The 26,133-nt window shown below is 41.2% G+C and overlaps 2 protein-coding genes across 2 annotated transcripts; one reads left to right on the top strand and one right to left on the bottom strand.

Moving 5' to 3' along the window:
• Nucleotides 1–971: 971 nt before the first annotated feature.
• Nucleotides 972–14,047, top strand: ISL1 (ISL LIM homeobox 1). Its single transcript, XM_043977112.1, has 6 exons — nucleotides 972–1,199; nucleotides 1,991–2,180; nucleotides 5,107–5,366; nucleotides 7,482–7,768; nucleotides 9,171–9,338; nucleotides 12,181–14,047. The coding sequence occupies exons 1-6, from the start codon at nucleotides 1,172–1,174 to the stop codon at nucleotides 12,295–12,297; spliced, it is 1,050 nt and encodes a 349-aa protein (XP_043833047.1). The 5' UTR covers nucleotides 972–1,171; the 3' UTR covers nucleotides 12,298–14,047.
• Nucleotides 14,048–23,260: 9,213 nt separating this feature from the next.
• LOC122734541 (fructose-bisphosphate aldolase A-like) lies at nucleotides 23,261–24,558 on the bottom strand. The gene has a single exon (XM_043975429.1). It carries the CDS (start codon nucleotides 24,497–24,499, stop codon nucleotides 23,405–23,407), a length of 1,095 nt encoding a protein of 364 aa, XP_043831364.1. The 5' UTR covers nucleotides 24,500–24,558; the 3' UTR covers nucleotides 23,261–23,404.
• Between the last annotated feature and the right edge of the window lie 1,575 nt (nucleotides 24,559–26,133).

Here is a 26,133-nt window from a genome sequence, read left to right as displayed (position 1 = left end):
GTTTAGTTTGTTGTTAGACGATCATGAATTTAGGACTCCCCGTTTCCGAGTCCAATTTTTCTATTTCTAAAGCAGACAATCTGGAAAGGCTGGACAAGAAAGAATCAGTCCAAAGTGAAAACTTTATTTCTACCTGTGTATTTCCACACTGATTCTCGGCTAAACAGGATATTACCTTTCTTTCCTTGAGGATGGGATGAAGCGGGGGAGGGGAGGAGGAGGTAAGTGTGCTACTACTGTGCAAACAACCCGTCTTAGAGCCGATCGCTTCCCGTCCTCCCTCTGCCCCCCCCACCTCCTTTCTTCCCCTAGGCTTGGCACCACCACAACGAAGGAGAACCCTATTCACCCCTGCCTACTAGCCGGCAGAGCCCGTCTCTGGGGTCACGCGTCAAAAGAAAGGGAGAAGCCAACCAACATGCCCACCCATTCCAAAATCCACCCCCTCCCCTTCCTAACACACATGGGACCTAGTCCATGGGAAGACCTACCAACCAGCCATTCGCCGCCAGCTGCACAAAAGCGGGCCACGAAGAGGCTCACCGGATCGGTGGAGAAGCAAAGGAAGGAGGAGTAGGGGAAAGGAGAACCAGAGGAATAGGAAGAAAATTCAGCTACAGAAGGGAAAGGGGGAGGGGAGAGAGGAAGGAGGAGGAAGGGGGATGGGGGCACCGAGAAGCGCACAGCATAAAGTATCAAGGGAGATGGACAAGAGCCCTGAGAAAGTTGCCTCTGAATTCCTAATCCTCTCCTGCAGGCTCGCCGTCGGGCCAGTGGCGCACAGGACCAGAGAAACTGAAATATGATAATCAGAACAGCTGCTCTGTGCGCCTCTCGACCAATGGGAAAGGAGCAGGGTTGACGTCTCCGCGCTTTGCGTCAGACCAATGGAGATTGAGCTGAGTTGGAGCAGAGAAGTTTGAGTAAGAGATAAGGAAGAGAGGTGCCCGAGCCGCACTGAGTCCGACGAAGCAGCGCCTCTTCTACTCAAACTACACGGGCTTAAATTGGACTGATCAGCGAGAGCGCAGCACAGCCCTGCAGCGTTTCTCACCCTTGCAACAACAGTGACCAATATTTCACACTTAGCAACAGCTCCAACCTCCTCTCTGGTCTTTTAGTCAACTGTACAACCACCATTTCACTGTGGACATTACACCCTCTTACAGATATGGGAGACATGGGAGATCCACCAAAAAGTAAGAGGAAATTTTACCTTGTTGGAATCAATGTGCTGTTATTGTGCCGGATGGCTCTACTGAACTTGAGTTGTTGACTTGAAGGAAAGCTGCTTTTTATCTTTGTCTCCATGCCTGCATGCTTGCTATCGGTTCTTATCTTGGGGAGTCTGATCGTACCTAGGGTTTGAATTACTCTTGTGTGCCTGCTTTCTCACCACCGCCTCCTTCCAGGCGTTCTTGGGTGCTAAGCAGTGGTTTCCCTCCACGGGAATCCGGAGTTCTCTTAGGAGCCTAGCCTCCAAAGGTCTGCCTGCACATACAATACCCAGAGATGTGAATTAGCATTAGACTTGCAAACGAGAACGGGTGACAACTGCATTGATGTCTGATCTTGCTAACAATATCGAGTCCTGGGTTATATTGAAGAGCGTTCTTAATGGAAAGTGTAGACATCCCCTCCCGTTCACTTAACGCTTCCAGTCAAAACCTTTTTCTTTGACTTGACTTATCTTTAAGCCTTACCAATGGTTATTGCAAAGGGGGGAAAATAAATACAAAATGAGCGGCTTTGATTGCGTGCTAGGCTTACGAATGTAGACTATTCAAATCTGCATTTTACATATGTTCCGCCTCCTTTTTAAATGAGTCAAGGTTTTGATGGCACACTTCAATTACCATCCAAAAGTGCAATACGCTTAAAAAAAAAAAAAGCTCAACGAGTACGCCCTATAAGGGAACGACACTAAAAGTGTGTTTATCTCTGTAGGAGAGTAAACGGTTAGTCAATCATGTATTTATTTTCATTTCAGAAAAACGTCTGATTTCCCTATGTGTTGGTTGCGGCAATCAAATTCACGATCAGTATATTCTGAGGGTTTCTCCGGATTTGGAATGGCATGCGGCATGTTTGAAATGTGCGGAGTGTAATCAGTATTTGGACGAGACCTGTACATGCTTTGTTAGGGATGGTAAAACCTACTGTAAAAGAGATTATATCAGGTACGCCTTTTACACTGCTTTCTTACTTTGTTAGATTTCTCTTTCCCTTTCCATGCAAAGGTGGCCTTTTCCCTCCTTGAGTTTACTTCGTAGATATTCAAAGTGAAAGATTGCTCTCTAAAGATATCCCAGGAATTAAGCTGTGCCATTCACTTAACTTTTTAAAAGTGCACAGTGTTTTTGTTTTTGTTTGTTTGTTTGTTTGCTTTAAGAAAAACAATCTATGATATAGGGCTGGAACAGATCTCTCCTCTCTCCCAAACTTTTTTTTTTAAATAGATACGGTCAACCTTCCTGGGGAGATAATTGGAATCTTTGAAATAATTGAATTTTAAGAACTTTATATTTCTTGAGTTACAATAGGAACCCCCTCTCCCCCCCCCCAAAAAAAAGATTTGTCTAATAGTCTTGTAATAAACTCTTAGAATAGAAGAACTGGAGTAAAACGAATTTCAACACTAACTTTAAAAGTCCAAAGAGAAGGTAATTGTTCGTTGTCTGTATGGCAAATATTGTTTCCCTGGAAAACTTAAGAACTAACCAACATATTCCTTGTCAAAAGTGTGTGTGTGTGTGGGGGGGGGGGACCTGACATTTAATCTTTTTAAATATTAACCCTTTAGTGACATCTGACTGTCTTCTCTTTCTTATCTTATCTGTACTGATGAATTAGACAGAGCAGATCAAATTGCCCATCATCTGTCCTGGAACAATTGGTATATTTAGATAATGGAACTGCTTCCTTTCTCACATTAAAATCTGGTAACTGATAAAATGAATGAGTGGCTAATACTGACACGACTAAAATCAACTTTCGCCTATGCTTTTAATTTTTGCTGGACTGCCAACTTGAGCTATTGCTCACCTAGAGAGGATTCGTTGTCCTATTTATGTAGTAGAGAACTTTCTGTAGCAGCCACAAGAAAAGGAGACATGTGTTTTTTTTTCTTTCTAGAGAGGTTTTGAAAATGGCATTTTAAAAAATAGAATGTATAAAAGATGGCTACGTAGTTTCTATTATTCCCTGTATTGTGTCTGCCAAAATACCCCAGGTTTTGTTCCAAGAATTTCTTCAGTGCCTATTAATGTCTGTGAGCCTGGGATTCTTGTAAAAATGATTAATTAATTCTCAAAATTTCTCTGTAATTGAAGTATATATTTTAAGAAGTATTTCCTATCAGGCTAAAAATAGCCAAATTGAACCTTCCAAATCTATAAGGTCGATTGTATCAAATGCCAGTAAAACTTCTACAGAGAAAAGGGGGGGGGGCGGGGGAAGGAAGGGGCGGGAATTTCAATGTCAAAAGTTTTGATACTTTTTTTTGTCATCAAAAGGAAGGGGATATAATCGTTCTATGAGCATCGTGGGGGGGTGGATAACTTCATACGAAAGACAAAAAAAAGTTCGCTAAGGGGCGGGGAAACAAACTTTTGAACCCTGGAATATTTGACAACTGAGCCATTTTTCTTGTTTACTTTATTGTCTCGTACATGAACTCAGGAGTCTGGAAAGTGATCTTTCATTTAACACAAGCAGAAGTTTTCAGTCACTGTACTTCAATGTATAGATATGTTCCTCCACCCCAACCCCTGAGTTGTTCCCATATACTCTTGTGTCTAATTTGGGATGCATACATTTGCAAAACGGCACGACCTTATCCCCCGCCCATCCCCCTTTCCTCTACTAAAACTGTTGTGTTTTTTTTTTTTAAGTTGATATGCCTTTGGAATAAAGTGTTCAATGGTAAAGGTTGAACTGGAAAATGCAGTAGCTACATCTTTTTCCGAATGAACATTTCCTCTTTTCTTTGGGTCCCTTTCTGTCTTTGTGTGAATCCCCCCACCCTTTTCTTTCATTCTTTCTCCTGGTGCGAATGCTCCCCCCCCCCATTGGTTTTAGAAAGGCAGAAGGTCATGTGAATATGCAACCGGGATTAAACCAACAAGGTGACTTGTTTGTTTGCCCGTTGGTGTTGAAATGTCAGAGAGGAAGTCTTTATTTGGTGCCTTTTCTTTTCGGTTTTTACCGTGGCCTCCTGGCTTTCGTGCAAGCTGAGATGTCTGGGTAAACGCTTCAGTGACTTAAAAACCAGCCGGAGCTGGAGAAGCAGATACCTACAAGAATAGGATGGAGAAGGTGCATTCTGTTGGTGTCAGTCCCTAAGGAAAAACCTCCAGAAAGCCCCTGGAGGTGTATGTTGTGCAGAAGGAAACATAGAACACCTTAGAGGTGTCCATCAGTGCTTGTGTGTATGTGTGCGTGTGTGTATGCGTGTGTGTGTGTGTGTGCGCGCGCGCGCGAACAGATATGCCAGACAGTCAATCTTCTCAACCTTTGTTTTCTACTTTGGGGGATACCCTTAGCTGTAACCTTAGAGAAGTTCCGGTTTGACTGAATTGGGGGAGGGGAAGGAGGAAGCAGAAAAGGTTGGGCAAACAGGACCGACCTGGCACTTCTCTCTGTCTAGCCTCCTTTCCGAGTAGCTGTGGGACTGGGAAATAAACTGAGTTTTCTAATACATCAAGAAATTTCCCACGGTGTCCTGAGACCAGTGTAAATGCAGAGTAGAGGCAAGTATAGTAAAAAAAAAAGTGAGAAGAAAGACAAAAGGAGAGTAAGACACAAGGAAAAAAAAAATATATATATATATATATATATATATATGGATATATGTGTGTGTGTGTGTGTGTGTGTGTGTGTGTGAGAGAGAGAGAGAGAGAGAGAGAGAGAGAGAGAGAGAGAGATTCTTTTTTATGATAAAACTGGATCATTTATCTTTCTTTTTCCATTTTTGGCCTCTGTATGCTAATGCTAGTAGTAGTAGTATCATAGAAAGAGTAGTGGTGAAATTAGTGAGCTGCGGAAATGAATGAAGTGAACCCTTTTTACCCCACCTTGTTCTCTCCCATCCGGCGGCCCGCTCAGGTTATACGGGATAAAGTGCGCCAAGTGCAGTATCGGCTTCAGCAAGAACGATTTTGTGATGCGTGCCCGCTCCAAGGTGTACCACATCGAGTGTTTCCGATGCGTGGCCTGCAGCCGTCAGCTCATCCCCGGGGACGAGTTCGCGCTGCGGGAGGACGGCCTCTTCTGCCGGGCGGACCACGATGTAGTAGAGAGAGCCAGTCTGGGAGCCGGCGACCCTCTGAGCCCCCTTCATCCTGCGCGGCCGCTGCAAATGGCAGGTACTTCTCAGTCCTCGGGGGATGGCATGAGTAAGGCAGAAGCTACAAGGCCGGAGTCCCATCCACCAACTTGGAGAAACAGAGGCTTCTGCAATAATAGCAGCAGCAGCACAGACCAGCAGTTAAAGGAAGAGGGACACTTTGTTGTTTTCTCTCTCTCTCTCTCTCTCCTTTGACACCCCCTATAAATAAGCTCAATCTACACATACATACATACACACATACCCAATACATATATAATCACACAACGTACACTTATCTATGTATGAGTGCATGTGTATACAAACAGTCTGTGCATATGCACAAACATACAACCCACATAGAACTTCCAGATAATTTTTATCCTCCAAAGCATGTTTTGCCGCAAACACTTCTCACTGCCCTCCCAGGTAATTTCCCAGTGTCTGCCTAATTAGAGGGGTGGAGACTCTTAGCCTTGTAGCTTCCTCCTTTTCCAAATAAGAGGCTAGGAAGAAAGGTAAACTGGTGGGTATTGAGTCTTTTGAGCCCCGTGTAGGAAGGAAGTTTTTATTTTCAACATTTTGACAAAAAGGGTGACCAACAAGATAGAGACTAAATAATTGCAGGTCGGCACTCAGCGCTGTAATTTAAAACTGTCAACAAGCTAATCTGCAGTAATTGCTTTTTAAAGCAGGTCTGACTCTTTGAAACATTTTTATGTGATTTGACAAGAATTTCATCTTCAATATGACATAGTTCACTTTAGATGGCCCTAACTTGAGAGTTGACTGAGTGTGGGCAAGGGCTGGGGGCTGGATCCTTGCATTGTATGCAGTATTTTTTAGCTTGCAGAATGTTGGGCGATTCTCCCAGGAAAAGGGGTGGTGGTGGTTAGAACAAAGAAAGGTTGGCAGGAACTGAGGCCATGGGCAATGAGGCAAAGGAATGTTTTCCAAAACCAACTTTCTGCTCTTGAACAGATTTGCCCACTGTGCAGAGTTTTTAAGTGTCACTCTACCTACAACACAGGACGTGACAAAACCACAGTCCTCCTCTCTTTGCCTTCCGGCAGTTTTCAGAGATCTTTGTGTATGTTGTAGTCAGGATTTGGAAGGAGCTTATACAGGGGCAGAGACAAGGGTGGCAACATGTGTGTGCAGCAAATGCTTTCCTTGTGGAAAACAGTAGAAGAGAACAAAATATTATCATGCCGTGGGGCACATGGGTTCACAACAACCATTTATCTTGAGTTCAGACAACGCAATGGGCAGACAGCTTGAATTTCCTTTTCCTTTGGGTGCAACAATTTTAAAATGTTCGAACGGAATTAACATTTGATTAAAAAAAAAAGTCCAGGTCTAGAGGGATGGACACACACACACACACACACACACACACACACACACACACTTTTTTGTTTTCTTACCAGCCAACATAAGTCTCACCATGCTGCCCAGAATAAATTTTTGGCATTTTGGCAAAATTCTCCTATCTCCTTCCCAGATAAATTCTCTTTGGAGTGAATTTACCATTCATCATCAAAGCTTTATCTTCCTTTGGCTGTCACTTTAAGGGTAGCCAGCTAATACCCCCAGACAGCAGGGAAGTCATTCTTGTCTTTCTGTCCCCAAATCAAAAACCTGTAGGTGACAGGCATATTGAATCAGGGGTCCCTAATTTTGTTTAGAATGGATCTCAAGTGAAATCCAGGGCCAGAGGGAGATATAATACCAAAACATGCATACTTGTGCTAGAGGTTGCAAGAGGAAAATTTGCAAAAGTCAAATGACTTTTAAAAAATGTTCTTGTTTTGTTGAGGCTATTCACTGACCAGATTGGGGGCAGGGGTTGATATTTGCTGCCCCAGATTACTCAACATTGACCTCTGTTTAGGACAGAGATTATTTGCCCTTTCCCTTCCCCCAACAACTTCCACTTCCATCTCACCCCCACCTCATCCATTATATACCTGATTACTAAAGAAATTAGAATTGTCATAGAAATCTCTGCATTGAAAAAAGATGAGTAATTAGCAAACCTTGATTAAGTTGATCCCAACCTTCCCCCTTGCTTTTCCCTCCCCAGTTCCTTTTATCCCAGCTAGGTTGCAGGAATCTCTCTCATTTTACCTATAAGAATCCTCTTCTTTTACAGCAGAACCCATCTCTGCTAGGCAGCCGGCTTTACGGCCCCATGTCCATAAGCAACCAGAGAAGACCACCCGAGTCCGGACTGTCCTTAATGAAAAACAGCTCCACACCTTGAGGACCTGCTATGCTGCCAACCCCAGACCTGACGCTCTCATGAAGGAGCAACTAGTGGAAATGACTGGCCTCAGCCCCCGAGTGATCAGGGTCTGGTTTCAAAACAAGAGGTGTAAGGACAAAAAGCGGAGCATCATGATGAAGCAGCTCCAGCAGCAGCAACCTAATGACAAAACCGTAAGTGACCCCATCCTCATTACCCCCCCCCTACAAACACACACACACACTTTTCTTCCTAGAGATAAGAGAAGGGGAAAAGATGAGTGGTATAGAAAGGGAGAGGAGAGAGTAAAGGAGGCCTGTATCATAGGGAGAGTAGAGAAATTGTCTTAAGTACAGAGATGCCCCAGGCCTTCCCTAGCTAACCTCATTTGGAGCTGTTTCCAGGTATGCTGTGATTGGATTTTTGTGCAGAGGAGAGCCATCACAGTGGTTTCGGGCAGATGTGCTGCAGCCTTTGATTCTCCTATGTGTTCCTCAGGGCTATTGTAAGACTGCTGGAGATCTCTCTCTGATGGAGGCTTAGGGACCCAACTGAATGGCCCCAGGGCATGTGAATGCTGGTTTAGTTCTCAGATTTTGTGGATCCCAGAACAGGAAAGAGGGATTGGTTCTCAGAAGAATGGAGGGATCAGGAACTCCCTCCCTACCTTTTAGGATACTTAGCACATCCTGTATTCTGGATCACATGTATGGAGGTGGATGGGGAAGAGGAGGAAAAAGAGAATGAATATGCTGTTATGTTCTGCAGTTCAGTAACATGTCGGGCTGCCACACACCTATACCATAGACATGGGGAAACACAAATTGTATGTGTGTGTGACAGACTTCCCAAGACAGATGAGGCTGATCTAAGGTGATCTCATTTAGAGAAAAAGGGTTCATTGTTTTTGTTTATGTCTTTAATGAGATCAAACCCAGGGCCTTGGAGGTGGCTCTGGTCCCTAGGCCCCAGTTTTGGGAGTGGATGGGGTGGGGGTGGGGAATGAAAGTTATGGAATTTGGGCCTACTCCTTCAGTTCTATTAGTAAATGAATTAAACTTTGCAACTGTCATTAAACTTGGCTGACTGGCCCCTCTGATACGTCTGGGCTTCATATGTTCACAAGAGAAGCCAACCTCAAATAAAGCTTTGCTTGAAAGCTGCACACTGGTTGGGTTTAGGGGACGGAGGTCATGGGAACTGGCTGAAACCCCCAGGAAAACCACAACTTGAGAAGTCAAAAGAGACCAGCCTCCCTCTTTTTTTTCTCCATCTGCCTAATGGGAGTGTACACTGTGGGGTATGGACTTAGTTAGATACTTAGTTACCTGGTGGAAGATAGAGAAAAGAAATCCCTGGAGGCTTTTAGTTTAAGGTCAAACCAGACCCAAAATTACTTTCAGAATACTTCCAGTGCAGGAAATTAGGATAAACTGAAATACAGCTACTATCCATGCTCATGGCAGATTAGCTGAGTCAATAAAGGCAACTTTAGAGATAAGATAGTCCACAGGCCTGTTTGCTTAGCAGTCTTGGACTGTGAAGGTAGGCCAGTTCATTAACATGTGGGAACTGGGTGGGGGGGCTTGTTTCTAGAATATCCAGGGGATGACAGGAACTCCGATGGTGGCTGCTAGCCCAGAGAGACACGATGGCGGTTTACAGGCTAACCCTGTGGAGGTGCAAAGTTACCAGCCTCCTTGGAAAGTACTGAGTGACTTCGCCTTGCAGAGTGACATCGATCAGCCTGCCTTTCAGCAACTGGTAAGTGTCAGCTCCCTGTCTGAGGAGGCTGGATTCCTGAGACAGAGATGAGAGTGAGTAAGAAGGAGAGAGGAAGAGAGAGGGGGGGATGGGGGGGAGAGAGAGAGAGAGAGAAGGAAGGAAGGAAGGAAGGAAGGAAGGAAGGAAGGAAGGAAGGAAGGAAGGAAGGAAGGAAGGAAGGAAGGAAGGAAGGAAGGAAGGAAGGATAGTTGCTTGCTTTGTCTTGGAGTTGTGGGGAGGAAGGAAATGGGTGGGGTGGGGAAGAGAAAAAGGGAGAGGAAAAACATTGCTATAGTAATTTTATATGGCATTGCATAATTTGAAGATATAGATTGATATTTCTATTACTCAGGTCTAGTTTAGGGACAAACTCAATTTGATGCCTCACGAGAGAAAGATGTATTTTGCTTATGATCATTATAGCACTTTATCTGCCTTTTATAAAGTTATTTCTCCTACTCCTGCTTTTAGATCATATCTAAGTACTGGACTAAGTGGTTTTTTTTTTTTTTTAACAAATGATCAATGCAAAATAATATAAACCAGTTGCAGGCATCTCAACTTTCTGGGTGAAACATACACAGAAACATTGTTCAGTTTTGTCTACTTTATGTTATGAAGTTTAAGTTAAAAAGAATATGATGTTGATATGTACAAAAATTCTCAAGTGCATGCATATAAATGCAATATGCATTTATGAACTACATGTTAGAAGTAAATAAGCAGAAAAATGTATGCTTAATTCTTGCAAGGTGGAAGACCTTACTTAGCTTGAAGAAGTAGTCTTTGAAAAAAAGGAAAAGAAGAATAAAGTGCAAGCTTTTCTTAACTGAGTTTCTGCTGACTGTGGCAATTCAGCTGCCCTAGTCAGACTTCAGCCTTAATTCTTTGGTATATAAGAAACTGAATATTTTAACATAAGGTCTTAGAGCTGAAAGGAAGGACTTTAGACCAACCATTACATTAAGGAAACAGACTGGGAGAATGTAATCTTCTTAACAGTGGAAAGGCAACATGGTGAGGTGGGAAAATAATTTCTCTTATAGTCAGTAGATTCATACTGATTCTGGGCTATAAAATTTAGTGACAATGGGCAAGTTACTTAACTTTCTTGAGTCTCATTTCCTTCATCTGTAAAGTGCGGATAACAATTCAAAGTACTGTTCTAAAGATAGTGCTTTGCAAACATTGTTGTGCTACATAAACCTGTTATCACATATAGATATATCTGATAAATATGAGATTTATTTTTCTTTAATGAGGTAAAAAGGCCCATAGAATCATTCTATACAAAATTCAACTCTTTCAAAAACTTTTCCTTTCACTCCAAGGAGATTCATTCACTCCAGCAGGAAGCCTTTTGGCAAATAGCACTTGCCCTAAGGCAATTTGCCTCTCCAGCTCTGGGTATAAATTTCACATTGCACAGGTAGGCCATTGGCTAGTAGCCAGTGATGTAAATAGGCTACCTACACCCTGATGGGTATTTTTTCCCCTTAGGCTGGGCCAATCCTGTTACCAGACATATATCTGTAGAAGCAACTTTCTGATTTTACAAAGGTTTTAATGGGTTGAAAATTTTTAAAGTCCCTGGAATTAGGATTGAGGGAACTAACCATTTTAAGCCAGGTCAGATGAATCATCAAACAAAACAGATCCAGAGAGATCAATGTTATTTTCATGTTAGGTAAGAGATGGGGTCAGTAGGAGGTGGGAGAAGGAAGGCGATTTGGTCCAGAAATGTTTTAAAGCCCATTATTTAAAGAGCATTTGAATTGCTTTGCAATTCGATCAATTTAACATTGTAGCAGGCTCTTAAGAGTTCAATGGAAAACAAACATGTAAATAAATAAATATGTGAGTGAATGAATGAAGCAGAGTATAGTGGTAGCTGCCGGAGCTATTGGATAGAAAGCAAATTCTGTTATATCTCTTTAGGATTTTGTCTCATCCCTTTGGGTATCTGCTGGTATTCCTTCACCAGACCTGAATTCCTATTGTGTATTTCTTAACTCATGGGAGAAGCTTTGATGCATAGAGAAAAAGACATTAGCTGCTCCCAGGGCAACATGTAGCCAGCAGGGTAATTTTATTGTGTACATGCATGGAGACACTACCATACAGTTTCACTACAGAAAACACATTTACTCATTAATAATTTAATACAACATAATGTTGGGAATTCAGTTAGCGTTAGAAAAGAGAGCCCTTGAAGGAAAACAGTGGTGGTAGCAATAAGGAACACTGTACTATGTCTCAAGAGAACTGGTTTTGAATCCCATCTCTTCTTGGAGTGTGTGTGACCTTGGATCAATCCCACTTCTAGGCCTCATTTTCTTCACCTGTAACTAGGGGATGATAATACCTAGAAATATCTCACATAGGGAGGAGAGAAACCCTTAATAAGTGTGAGGTACTGATAATTATTTGGAAAAAAAGCCCTAGAAAAAAAGGTTCCAGTTTATTCTCACTTAATAAGGGTGTTTCAAAACTGATGTTTTTCTTCATATGTATCTTTTAATAAATTATGTATTAAATATGTATAGTTGTACAGATGTGTATATACATTACACATATATCAATGGAGGACAGATAAAAATAAGCCCAAATCAATCCTTAATTCATCACTGTGAATTTTCCCATCTCTCAAAATACATATCATGTGTATGCATATGTATATATGCTTATTTGATGTGTTTGTGTTTATCATATATCAACTAATACTAACCAGGCATATATACCTGTGAATATGCATATATTTATTCTGAAGTATGCATGTGAATGTCTCTCTTCTTGCTATGATGACAAAAATAGCCTCTTTTGTTCTTCCTTTTCTTTGTAGGTCAATTTTTCTGAAGGTGGGCCAGGTTCGAATTCCACTGGAAGTGAAGTAGCATCAATGTCCTCTCAGCTCCCAGATACACCAAACAGCATGGTAGCTAGTCCTATTGAGGCATGAGGAACATTCATTCAGGTGTATTTTTTCCCTTTTGGAGAAAGTGGAAAGTTATAATGTTGGACTCCAAAATAAAAGCATTTAACAACCCAACTAATGAAAACTGAATCTAAGAATGGATGCTCCATGAAGTGCACGAAGTCTGTTTTTATGACAAGGTGATATGGTAGCAACACTGTGAAGACAATCATGGGATTTTACTAGAATTAAAACAAACAAAAACAAAACCAATTTAAAAAACCAACAGCAAACCGCTATCCAGTGATCATAGGAGTACTGAAAAATAAGACATTTTTAAAATGTAGAGGATTTATATTCACGGATCTCAAAAAAAAAAAAAGCTTTTTCATTTCACTGTACATCTAGAATTAAACAAGAATAGAGATTTTTCTAGTCCATCCTAACCCGAATGGTGCTGTTTCTATATTGGTCATTCATTGCCTTGCCAAACAGGAGCTCCAGGAGGTTTCAAAAGATCTCGAAGAGAAACTGGCCTCTTTGGCTGAAAGATTCATTGCAGGAAGGTGGAGCTGCATTGGTTTGCAGTGTTTTTAGTTGACTTTTAACAAGGGGTTGTTTGAAGACCTGGGTCTCTTAGCATGTCCTGTAGCTGGTTTCTTTTAAAATTTTTATTCTTTTTTTTTTTTGAGATCCATCCTCTAACAAGAAGTCTGAAGCGACTTTAAAGGTTTTTGAATTCAGATTTAAAAACCAATTTATAAAGCATTGCAACAAGGTTACCTCTATTTTGCCACAAGCGTCTGGGACTGTGTTTGACTTGTGTCTGTCCAAGAACTTTTCCCCCAAAGATGTGTATAGTTATTGGTTAAAACGACTGTTTTCTCTCTCTGGAAATAAAGAGGAAAAAAAGGAAACTTTTTTTTTGTTTGCTCTTGCATTGCAAAAATTATAAAGTAATTTATTATTTATTGTCGGAAGACTTGCCACTTTTCATGTCATTTGACTATTTTTTTTTGTTTGCTGAAGTAAAAAAAAAGAGAAAAAGGTTGTACCGTGGTCTTTGAATTATATGTCTAATTCTATGTGTTCTGTCTTTTTACTTAAATATTATGTGAAATAAAAGCGCCATATGTAGAATTATATCTTCAGGACTATTTCACTAATAAACGTTTGGCATAGATAAAGAAATCAGTGCTCCGATTCAGGGTCCCTCTTTTTATATGTTTACACCTTAGCAGCTAAGCACCCGGAAATAAAAGATTGCATGCGATGCAGGTCCTGACAAAGTACAGTAGGCGTGATATTTTATTGCAAGTAGTTAATGTGCAGCTTGTAAATTTCGGTTTCAATAGTTGGATCAAAGCTGGTTGGAAGCCGTTAGCACTCAGCTGTGATAATGTTACAGGTTTTCGAAAAACGAGATGCTGCTCTCTGCCCTACCCCCTACCTTCCCTTTCCCCTTCCCCTTCCTTTTCCCTTAGTATCCCTTCCCCTTTCTCTTTTCCTTCCCCCCTCCCCCAAACCAGGTGGGGGAGTGCCCAGTTCAAAAAGGGCTGTGAATTATTATTTTAAGTAAGTGCTGTATACCAAACTCTCCTGCTTCAGTCTGTTGAAGTGACCCGTATTTCAAGTATAAGCTCTTTCTAAGAGGTGCATTTTGCTTGGCAAGTCAGGTATGACCATTAAATCAGTGGCTACTGTCAGTCGATTGAGAAATGTTGCATCCCTGGTTTAGGGGGAATAGGGCAAGGAAGGATCTTCTCTGCAACCAAGGATCAGTGTGTTATTTTCTTGCCTCTTGTTTTTTTCTTTCTTCCTTGATTCCTCCCCCTCCTTCCAATAATAATCGTCGAAGGAGGGATAGCGTGGGGGTGTATGTGCTAAAAATCGCCCTCTTAGGGAAGAGCCGCCTGAACCCCAGGGTTTCGAAATTCGAGATTTAGCAGCTCCCAATCAGTGGCAGGGGGCAATCGGCTTGTGATCTTTTGGACACAGCTTTCTATCTATCTCCCCTCTCTTCTCCCCAATTGCATTTTTAGCCAGATACGAAACTGACGTCTGCTATGAGCTAGCGACCAAGAGTTTTGCAAAGGCAAACAAACCTCTTCCTATCCTTTCCACCTCTGCACCCACCCCTCAAGTTTCTTTTTGTTTTATCTGGCTAGGTAGAACTCATCTGCGCCAACCATAGGCGAAGAAGGAAGGCTTCAGCCTGCCCCCTTCTTTCTTCTCCGAAGGCCCCCCTCCCCAAGATTTTCAACTCGTTGAAAACTAGATTCATTTTTTTTTTGTATGCGCGACTGTAATACCGTTTGGAATATTTGACAACTCTTTCAATAAATATGAAATCTACCTTACCCTGCAGTGCGTGTGTGACCAGTAACCCTTCCATTCTGAGAGATGGAATTTTGCTTTGCGTTCGTAACTCCGGGAGTGGGTGGGGGTGGGGGCTAAAGATGCCGCAGTCTAGGTTGTGTTAGCCCCCTAACTCTCTAAAATAGCTCCCACAGTCTCTAAACCTGCTTGGTGGGGTGGGGTAGGGGGGGAAGCGAGCTTCAATTAGCCTTTTGTTTGGCTTGGTTCTACATAACGGGTTAATTACAGGCTCTAACGCGGGTCACAAAGAAAACAAACTTTGCATTGAAAATGTTACAGTGCCTTAGACAGGCACGTTGATTACCTTGATTGTTGTGTCTAATTCTTGACAGAGGGGTAATAATATGGCCGAAGGTAATAATGGCTTGTAGGAGTCTATGGGGGGTGGGGGTGGGGGGAGGGCAAAACAAACAAACAAACAAAAAAGTTATGACGTACCTCACATGGATCATCTCCAGGAAGGTCCTTTTCTCTCCTTTTCCCATCCCCTGCCCCCTTCACCTCTTCTTTCCACCACCTTTCCCTCTCCTCCTCCAACAGATCTGAGTCTTTTTGACTGGTTTCCACTGAGCTGTTTCTAGTGGCCTCTTTTTACGCCTTTTTGTCTCCATCTTCTAGCTTTATTCATGAACTGAATAAACAGATCCATTTTGTACAATCTGATCGTGGATATTGGCTGAACGTCCGAAAAGTCTCCAATAACTGAAGCCAGTGTGGGAAACATAACCAGAGAAACCTAGGTAGCGATTCCTTTCTCTTTCCCAGTCCTTGGATGCTGAGATTTGGGGTCTTTGGTGGAATGTTCAGAGACAATGGGATTGTACAAGCAGGGATTCAGGCCCTGCGAACATTTTAAGGGAGTTGGGCAGACTCAGAGGTTTTTCTCAAATTTTGGTTATGCTTCTGGCTCTTGTATGGACTTTTAAAAATAGAGAAATGGTGCTTTGATATACAAGGTGTTATTTGACCCCACACACACTTTTGAGGGGGACTGGGGTGAGAATAGGAGAATTTAGTTCTCTTAGTGGATTATAGGTATTGCAGGAGGGCAGAGCTGGAGTATAGTTCTATAATGTTCTAGTACTGTGCTATTTATTTTAGTAGTGACCTGGCTTGCCAGACTGTTAAACTTGTTTTCTGAAATCTGTACCCCAATTGAATTTTTAGGTTTTTGATCATTTGGTTTCTGCAGCGTTTCCTCATAAATATCCAGGAGCACTTTCTCCTAGTCCAACCTATGTAGATAGAGCCTGAAGTCCTCTTCTAATAAAACTCCTCCTGTTTGCTATTATCCTTTATCCTCCCTCCCGTATTTGCTCTGAATTCTTCCTTCTGGACATTATGACTCATTTCCTCCAGCTTCTGCTGCTAAAATTTAATGCGACTAGAGACTATAATGCCCAATATAAGACATGGATTCAGGCAATAAATATCTATATTGTTACTCTCGCAGATATGAGATTCTATTGTCTCAGAGTAAAGGCAAACTCCTTTAGTCAACTGTCCCTTTTTTACCTCAGTAAACAACTGGCCGGTTTTGTCCTACCTTTGGGAATGTTGATTCTTTGCATTAGGAAGGCTAAGTTGTTAAATTGGTGTTGGGTTTTCTCCCCTTTGAAAATTCAGTCCAGGTCCAATGGAAATCCCCATGGTGGTGAATATGTGTGAACCCACATTGGAGTTCCCGTCCTTACGATATCAGGAGAAAAGTGTGGTGGCATTGTCATTGCGAAGGCTTTTGCTCTGCTCTACTGTTAACTATTATTTATTATTAACAGCAATCATAATAAGAATGCAATAATTGAGTTATTCTCACAAGTCATCTTGTCAAACCCACCTCTATGACTTTTACGTTTGACTTGCCGCTACGGTAAACGAGACGCTATGTTTCTGGGTATCTATGAGTACTTTTGAATCTACCAGAATCTTTCCTCTTTTTTTTTATTAAGTTATATGATTTAGTAGAAATATAAACTCTGTTATTCTCTATTGGTATTCAACCTTTTCTTTCTTTCTTTCTTTTTCTATATTAACCAGTTAACCGACATCCAAAAACCCACCAAGACGATGTGTGGATGAAGCACAGTCGATTTCAATCAGAAATAATTCTCACCCCTTACACAAGCCAAATATCTAAGCCGTAAGTATTTAAGTTTCAAATACGTAAATTTTAAACCTGTCACATGTAAGTAGAAGAGATTTATAATCCCTATCTATGCTTGGGTTCCATTCATTAACAGCTATTGGCTTCTTCTCTCCTAATCAACAATTACAGACTACATCACAAAGCAATAAGAAAGTCAGGTACTGCAAGAGGGTGGGGGAGGGAGGGGATGGGGATTTTTTTTTTTAGCTGCTTCCACATTTAAATACATTAGTCTTCCGTAATTCAAATTATTGGAATAGCGCTTGAATGATTCTTTTTGTTAATAATTATAATGATAACAATAATAACGACAACAACAGTAAGAAAATGATGCCGTGGAGTCTTTTCTCTTTCTTTCTTTCTTTCTTTCTTTCTTTCTTTCTTTCTTTCTTTCTTTCTTTCTTTCTTTCTTTCTTTCTTTCTTTCTTTCTTTCTTTCTTTCTTTCTTTCTTTCTTTCTTTCTTTCTTTCTTCCTTCCTTCCTTCCTTCCTTCCTTCCTTCCTTCCTTTCTCTCTCTCTTTCTCTCTTTTTTTCTTGAACTAAGATGCAAGTAGTCAATACAGGGCGCTGGCAGTAGAATCTATTTACTGATCTTTTCTGATTGTTGTTTCTCGATAAGAGAGCGAGCCACTGAATGGCTGTTTGAGTCCAGGCGCCACAAACATAAACTTAACAGCCAACAATGTCCCAGTTTGTGATGGAGGATCTCTCCACACCTCCCAGAGACTTCTGAAGTGTAGACAGAGGAGCTGGTTCACGGGGAGAGGAGGGGGTGGGGCGGGGCGGAAGACTGGCCTCAATGTTTGCTCTGGCCATTGTATGGTATCCCATCCTTTGGTTTTTATAGGGTCCTCAGTGTGCCCCCTCCCGCCCGCGTCACTTTGAGAAGCCAGTTAGTTTCTCAACCTTCAGAGAAACCAGTTTCTTCGAATCAGCATAGGGGAAGCTACTGTATCGTTTTGGCTGGCAAATCCTTTGTAATCACCAAAGCGGACGTAAATTCGAAGGAGTAGGGTCTTGTTTTTGAAAGAAGGGATTCAGACGAATGGATTTTTGTTGTTGTTGGCGTTGGCGGGGGTGGGGTGTGGTGGTGGGGGCAGTGTGACTGATGGCAAAAGCTGCAGAATCTTGTCAATTGGAAGAAATGTTTGTTCTCCGCCTAGTCACCCCTGCCAGGTTCTGTTTAGGTTGGTTTGTGTGTTCAGGGTGGGACTTTTTTGCTACTTCTTGGGCAAAACGGTTTGCGTAGAATGAGCAATTCCCTCCTCCAATTCACCCCCCAACACCCCCCCCCACACACACACCCCCTTTTCTAGTCTGGCTTCTTTCGGATAGATTTACCAAGACAAAGCAAGCAGGACAGACAGAGAGATCTTCTCTTCGCCTAGGGGAGGGGAGGAAGGGAGGGGGCTCAGAGAGGCACTTGGAAGGGACGGTGGCCAAACCAGCTCCTCGGCTGGCTCCCGGGGCTTAGTCAGCCCTCGAGCCTTTGGAGAAGCAATAATCATGGCCCTGGAAAGAGGAAAATAGGGTGTTACTGTGTCCTGTACTTTCGGGGACTGATCAGGTTGGTAGATCTTGAAGACTAATCCAAACAACTCGTTTGACTTGTGAGGTCCGAAGTCTAGACAGAGCTGGTGGCTAGGCGGCTCCTTATCTTGCTTTGGGATCAGTGGAAAGAGGCTTTCTTAATGCCCACAGCAGCTCCAGGATCTGCCAGGCCAGCAGCTACTCCACCTCGCAGACAGAACAACAAATACACCACCTGGAGGCTTCCCTAGCTCACTTTATTGTTTTAATGGTGAATGTTTCAAAACATTCGTCTTTTTTGCCTAAGCATCCGGGACAGCCGATCGCCGTTCCCCTCTCTCTTCCAGACCCCAGAAATTTGGTGTCAGAGTCCCTCTTGGGGATTTACGTGGACATCTCAAACTGGGCAGAGCCCCTAGTTTCACCTAAGAGGGGAACCGCAACCCCACTCTCCACGTTCCCCGACCCGCGTTCTTGGAGTTTGGGGAGAGATACCAATTGCTTCACTTTTCTTTATTAGGTACCCATGAAAGCATGCTTTTTTTTTTTTTAATGGGGGGGGGGTGTCGAGAGAGGTGGAGATGGAGATGGAAGAGAAAGGACGGAGGAAGCTCTGCATTCGATGGGTGTGTGACGCATCTTCTTTTGTTATCTGAAAATTGCGTTTCTTTACTAACCCACTTCAAGCTCGAGAGGATTGCAGGTTCCTCCCAGTCCCCGACGCAGGATTAATCATTTAAAGTATTTAGTTCAGTTATTAAGCAACACGTTCGGCTGTCGAAAGGGAAGTGTGCCATTGGGTTGCTGTGAAGACCTCAGGTTGCGATGTGCTAGTTTGCACAGAGGACACTTCCCCACATTTACTTTTCATCCTTTCCTGTTCTTTGTGCAGAGTACTCAGTAGAGACAATACAGGCGGTGTAACCCTCAGCTACTCTACTGAAATCCCGCCTCTTTCCGCAGTCAACTCCCCCCCCCCCCAACAACAAAACAAAACAAAACATTTTTTTATTGAGGACGAAAATTGATAGTGTGCAAATTTGGAATGACTGTTATTATTTGGGCCACCTTTTCGTGAGTCATTCTACTCTTATCCTTCCAAAAAGGAAAGAAAAAAATCTTTTCACACTGAGTGTCTATTTGCAGTCTAATTTGGTAATGTATTCTATATGAATATATATGTATTTTGTTATTTGTAATCATTATGTTGGCTAACTATTTGAAAATAATTATAATAACTCATTCGATCTAATGTTTTAGAGTATGCAAAATATTTTGCATACATTATCTCACTTGAATTCACAACAAACTTATGAGGCATAGTTACCTATTCATTATGATTTCCTCTTATAGATGAAAATTAATTCTCAAATTGTAAGATATCTCCTTGGCTTTGAATTTAACGTGTCATTTTTGGTTTTGAATATGACATCACCTAGACTCCTAGTTCTACACCTCTTTCTCCTTTCACTCTCTAACCTCACCCCTGTTTCAGAATTAAAAAAAAAAAGGGGCAAGAAAGATTCTTATGGGGAGTTTTTTTCCCAGAAAGGAATCCTTCACTGTAATTTGGGCACTGATTTTTCTTCCCTTTTTCTCATGGGTAAGAGTGGCTGTTTATTTTGACCTGTCACAAATACAATGTGTTGTTTGAAACGTGTTAAACTTAGCAGGTATATTGAGATAATACTAGACAGGCCGCTGAACATGATAAAGTAAAATATGGTGGGAATGGCCAAGAAGGCTTTTTCCTTTTCCCCCTCTGTTAGTACAATTTAATATTTCTACAAAAGGATAGCTTTTCCCAAAGTTCTGTAATTCAAAACAAGGGTTGGCTCAAGTGTTTAGTAGAAATAGTTCATAGGAATTCACAGTATATTATTTCACATAGTTTCCACTGTATACTTTATTTTATGTAAGTTGATCCTTTTACATTTTTAACCTGTATTGATTTTTATTTTCTCTGATTGAAAAATTGGTCTTCCCTTGTAAATTATCATTCAGATAAAAATTCAGTAATTATTTAATAAGGTAAGAAACTTTTAAAATTAGGATTATTTTATATTAGCACTTTCTAATTAGAGAATTTGTACTTGATTTTGAATGATAACAAGGAGAAATATCTTTGTTTCATAAAAGAACCAATCAGTTTATAAAGGAATACTGCATTGGTTTTTTTTGTAAAAAACCCCCAATAATACTATAACCTGAGTAGTAAATATTTTCATGAATTAAAGTTCTCAATAGATATAATTAATTTGTGTTTAAGGACTGTTTCTATAGTAATACATTTTATAGACAGTTTAACATAAGATGCAATTTGAAATTATTCCTAAAATTACCCCAAATTTTAAAAAAATAGAAAAACAAGAAAGGAACTTTAAAAAGATCTAGCTTTTAAAAAGTTTTCCTATTAGAAAATTGTATGAATTCAACATGATGCTTTATATATTCATCTACTAGCAATTAGAAGTTAATTTATATAAAAAATTAAAAAGTGAGAACTACAGAGTATACAGTTCTACTAGTATTTTCCACTATTGTGTAAATTTTGTCTAAGGCCTGAAGTCAATCAAATACTATCTTCCGTGACTATCCAAAATTTGTGGTGAAAAGTACATAAAATCTTGTTATTTCATCCAGGTACAGTTGGTATGCCTCAGATTTTGGTTTAAGATTGAAGGCTTTTAAAATTAGGGAGATAAGTCGTTACTTTCTATTTGTGCCTGAATTTCCATTTTGGTCACTAGGAGTTGCAGACATGTATTAAGGACACTCTATGGCCTATAAAATTTACCCTCCAGTTCTATTGTCTCATCAATAGGGACTTATCTCTCCCATTAGTGTTAATGGGAACTACTCTTGCAGAAGGAGTTTCAAACAATTCACCCAGCTGTGGCTATCCATTGAATGAACCACAACCTATCATGCTCACACTGCAAATTTCTTCATCATCTAGTCCCAGACAAAACACCAGTCTTATAGGTGAACCCAACACAATTTGAAAAGAAATACATAGGAATACACTGTTTGGAATTGACGCTGAAAAACAATGAATTAAAAAACGACTTTATAATTAATTATTTTATATTTCTCACAGTTAGCAAAGGTTGGGGTGGGGGAAGGTGATGCTGTGTTAGTTGCTAGTAAAGTCATGAAAGTTAGAAACAGGAATAGTTTCCCTAATGGATGTAGTTTAGAGAAATGCATCTATGACTTTCTTAACAGTTCTGTATCTACTCTTCCTATAGGGAAGGTGTTCCTCCTGACTTAATGTTATGTTGGGTTTTTGTTATTATCATCGTTGTTGTTTTTAAACAGTGCTCATGGATTTTAAGGAGCTAGCTATATTTCCCCATTTCCCTTGTGACCAAATGCATGCATTTGTGACCAGGTTGGCAGGGTTTCAGAGTGCAGCCCTTGGATGTGGGACAGAGTTTTCTCTTTGCTGAGCTAAGTGACTGGTCTTGGGATGAAATCTGCAACCTTGGCCTCATTACAGAGCTGAGACGTCATTGCCTTGTATGATTTATGTACTTATCAGAGTTAGGATTTAGAAAGCAACACAAACTAGTTATTCTCTGAGTGTCCAGGTCTTTCCTAAAGATGGCTCAGTGATCATCAGTAGAAGTGTGATATGTCAACCTCTTCAAGAGCAAGAGGTGCATAATGATTATTTTAGCAGTGACATAACACTTTCCTATTTGTGAAGCACTTTACAGTCATTAGTTATGCATGAGGGCTGGCAGAACCATCATGTAAATGAACTTGTACCTGTTTGTCAGCCCAGCTCCCTGTTCTCTTGCCTTTTCCTTGGGTGCATAAAACAAGAAATCAAAGACATCAAGAGAAGGATTTTCCTCTGGTGACTAGTGGGAAAAGAGCTTGGCCTTAAGTGCTACAGCAGTTGGAACATTGGTTCTGGATTTGGAGGACCTGGGTGAAAATCCCACCTCTTATACTTGTTAGGTGGCACAATGGTGAGAGCACTTCCTGGTCTGAAATCAGGAAGACATGATTTGAAATCTAACCTCAGAATACTTATTAACTGTGTTACCCTGGGCAAGTCAAATAATTCCTGTTCATTCCAGTTTCCTTATCTGTAAAATGGAAGTAACAATAGTATCTATTTCCCAGGACTATTGCCACAATAAAATGAGATAATATTAGCAAAGAGCTTTGCAAACCTTAAAATGCTTTGTAAATGGTAGCTACTGCTGTTGCTACTGCCTCTTGTGATTGTGGATAAGTCTTATATGAGTCCCTGGGCTTCAGTCCCCTCTTCCTTTAAAAAAAATACACTGAACTAGAAGGTGTTTTATGCCCCTTCCAGCTCTGATCTTTGATTCTAGGTGGCAATGGAATGTTGCAGATATTGTCAAACAAGATCACAACTTCAGCAGATGGGGGCTTGGAAGTTGTTTTGTAAATATTTTCTGTTGGTGATGACACTTCTAAGAACAAAAATAATTGAAGTCTTCTTTCTACTTCAAATACTAGGGATTTTTCTTTCCCAGTTTCTACTTAGGATCAGTCGAAAGAGTCAAATTAGGCCTGAAGTTGGGGTGGAAAGGCATGGGTTTGCTTTTTTCTATGAGACCTAGCTATATAGTCAAGCCATGCATCAGGATATTTGCATCCCCTGTGGTATGGATGCTCATTTCTCCTACAGTGAATTTTACTGGCCAGATTTTTTTTTTGGTACTGTTATGATACATGCATGGAGGGTTGTATAAATATTATGAATGTCTATGCAAAACTGACAAGCTCTCTGTAAGTAAGGTAAGGGAAGCATCCGCTATATGCTAATGTAGCTGGATTTTAAAAAATGAATTATGGGTAAACTTTATTGCTTCCAGAAATATAGTACCCTAAATTAACATTATACTCATATAGATTTGTTTTTTCCTTGTTAAATAGTTGTTTATTGGAAAAAGTGGGCTGAGGAGGGGTCGCTAGATTCACCACAGAACAACAACACCACACGAGTTAGGAGTGATGGGAGAGGTCAGCACAAAGCTCTGGGATCTCAGCCTCTTCCTGGACTGTGAGGGATGGCCTGGAGTGTTAGGGCATACCCAGGTGAAAGGCCTAGACTTAGTAGGCGTGGTTAGAGACAAAGAGTGACTCGCTGGCTGCAGCTCCTGACTTTCCACTTGGAGTATACTTGCCTTGAGCAGCTTGGCTATTAGCTGTGGCCCGCTTAATATATTCCTCTTGGGCAGCCTTTACATTTTCCTTCTTTCCACCCCAGGTCTTGAGGGCAGATGCCTGCAGGGCTCGGCCATAAGAAAAGGTCAGGGTCCATGGCTTATGCAAGGGGCAGGTATTGATGGCATTGAGGTTGATGGAGGCATCCTCCTCACTCTGACCCCCAGACAGGAAGGTGATACCAGTGACTGCAGGAGGCACAGTTCGGCGAAGGGCAGTTACAGTTGCCATTGCAATCTCCTCGTGTGAATACTTCTGAGTGCAGGCATGGCCAGCAGTGACCATGTTAGGCTTCAGCAAGGTCCCTTCCAGATAGACATGGTGGTCACTCAGAGCTTTGTAGACAGCAGCCAGCACCTTCTCAGTGACATACTGACAGGTCTTCAGATCATGTTCTCCATCAGGGAGGATCTCCGGCTCCACAATGGGGACAATACCATTCTGCTGGCAAATGCTGGCATATCGGGCCAGCACATTGGCATTCTCCATGATGGCAAGTGGGGAAGGTGTATTATCCCCGATCTTCAGTACACAACACCACTTGGCAAAGTCAGCCCCATCCTTCTTATACTGGGCACAACGCTCACTCAGCCCATCCAGACCTTGGGTGGTAGTCTCGCCATTGGTCCCTGCCAGGGGCACTACACCTTTGTCCACCTTGATGCCCACAATGCCACCCTTTGCCTTTATGACTTTGGGGAAGGGACAACCATCATCGGCTTTCTGGTAGAGTGTCTCATGGAAAAGGATAACACCTCCAATACAGGAGTTCACTCGATCATCTGCTGTTAGAAGTAACTGCCTATAGAGGCGACGATTTTCCTCTGTGTTCTCAGTTCCAATGGACTGCAGCCACTTTGCAATGCTACCAGTGGACTCATCTGCTGCCAAAATTCCCTTGCCCGGTGCAACAATTCGGTGAGCTATTTCAGACAGTTCTTTCTTTTGCTCTGGTGTCAACGCTGGGTATTGGCAAGGCATGTTTTCCTTGGCTGTGCTGGTAGTTTCCCGCAGGATGCAGACCTCTTATGGTCGGGAGCCGAACTCCATATAGATTTTTAAAGAGCCAGTCTTTGATCATAATTATGTTTTGTGCCTTATCAGTCCAGTCAGTAAATAATGAAGTGGACCTTGGAGCAAAATGCATTGTTATACTTGGAGTTAGAAAACTTGAATTCAAATCTTAACTCCATTGGTTGTTTTATCATTAGCAGGTCACCTAATAAGTTAAACATGTAGCATTTTGCATATATTATCTCATTTGAGCTTTAGAATAATTTTGTGAGGTTATATTGCAGGTATTATTAGTCCGTTTTAAATATTAGAAAACAGGGGCAGCTAGGTGGCCCAGTGGATAAAGCACCGGCCCTGAATTCAGGAGTACCTGAGTTCAAATCTGGCCTCAGACACTTGACACTTACTAGCTCTGTGACCCTGGGCAAGTCACTTAACCCCCATTGCCCCGCAAAAAAAAAACATTAGAAAACATGTTTTGAGAATTTATATGACTTACACAACTGGTTAGTCTCAAAGGAATTATTCAAACTTGGGTCTTTCCTAACTTTCCATTACACCATACTACTGATTTCCCCATTTTTACTACCTATCTCTAATGTTATTAGGAGGAAAGTATTTTGCAACCTCTGAAGTGCTATACAAATATTAATTATTTTTTATCATAGAATGTAACTGATTACCTGATTTTTCAGAATATGTGTAATTGCAGTTTCTTTCCTCTAGGGGTCTCTAGAGGAGATAAGAGTTATTAATATTATTTTAAATACAAACTGTTCTAGCCAAGAAGTTCTTAAACTTTATTAAAAAGTATGGATCTCTTTGTCTGAATGGCGATTTTTTTAGTGCATAATACAAAATGAATAAGGATTACAAAGGGAATAAATTGATCTCTCTGAAATCTGTACACAGAAACCAGGTTAAGAAGGCATCCTCTTTATTGTATGTATTTCCTTTAAGGAATAGCATCTTGAGGGGAAAGTCTGACATTCTAAATAGAGCAATGGGAGTGGGATTAGAAATTCTGGGTTTAGAAACGCTCATTTCAATTTACAGCTCTCCAACACTGTGGTATTGAGGTCACCTCTGTTTCCTATCTGTAAAATGGGGAGAATAAAACTTGACTACCTCCCCTACTTAAATGGCTGTGTTTGAGAATCAAATGAAATTCTTTATAGAAAGGAGTTTTGCAAACCATAAAGTGCTATACAAGTGCAAATTACCATTTTTTTGTGTGTGTATGATAAGAATGAAGAAAAAATATCTGAGAAATATTCTGGGAGTCACAATGATACAGTCTAGTAATTAATTAGATGCAGGTGACCAAGATTTATAAGAAGTCAAATATGACTGAGTATGGGGACTAGCTAGGATGTTACCTTTTTTAATTGATGGGAAAAATGAGTAGGTGGATGCCATTTTAAGGAAGAGAGATTATGTATGTATATATAATATATGAAGATATTATATATGTAAATATATATGTGTGTATATGTATATCTTTACTATGTCCAGTGTTATGTTGAAGATGGACACCAGGATTTTGATGACTTGTGAATAGCAAGAGATACAAAATTAGAGTGAGGGACTGTGGTTTGGAA

The sequence above is a fragment of the Dromiciops gliroides genome, chromosome 1 (assembly GCF_019393635.1).
Source record: "Dromiciops gliroides isolate mDroGli1 chromosome 1, mDroGli1.pri, whole genome shotgun sequence".
Taxonomy (NCBI): Eukaryota; Metazoa; Chordata; class Mammalia; order Microbiotheria; family Microbiotheriidae; genus Dromiciops; species Dromiciops gliroides.
This window is presented reverse-complemented; position numbering and strand designations above follow the sequence as displayed.

Coding starts and splice junctions, on each gene's coding strand:
- ISL1 (XM_043977112.1), top strand. CDS start 1,172: ATGGGAGACATGGGAGATCCACCAAAAA. Junction 2,181..5,106: donor TGTAAAAGAGATTATATCAG/GTACGCCTTTTA, acceptor CGGCCCGCTCAG/GTTATACGGGATAAAGTGCG. Junction 9,339..12,180: donor AGCCTGCCTTTCAGCAACTG/GTAAGTGTCAGC, acceptor TTTTCTTTGTAG/GTCAATTTTTCTGAAGGTGG.
- LOC122734541 (XM_043975429.1), bottom strand. CDS start 24,499: ATGCCTTGCCAATACCCAGCGTTGACACCAGAGCAAAAGAAAGAACTG.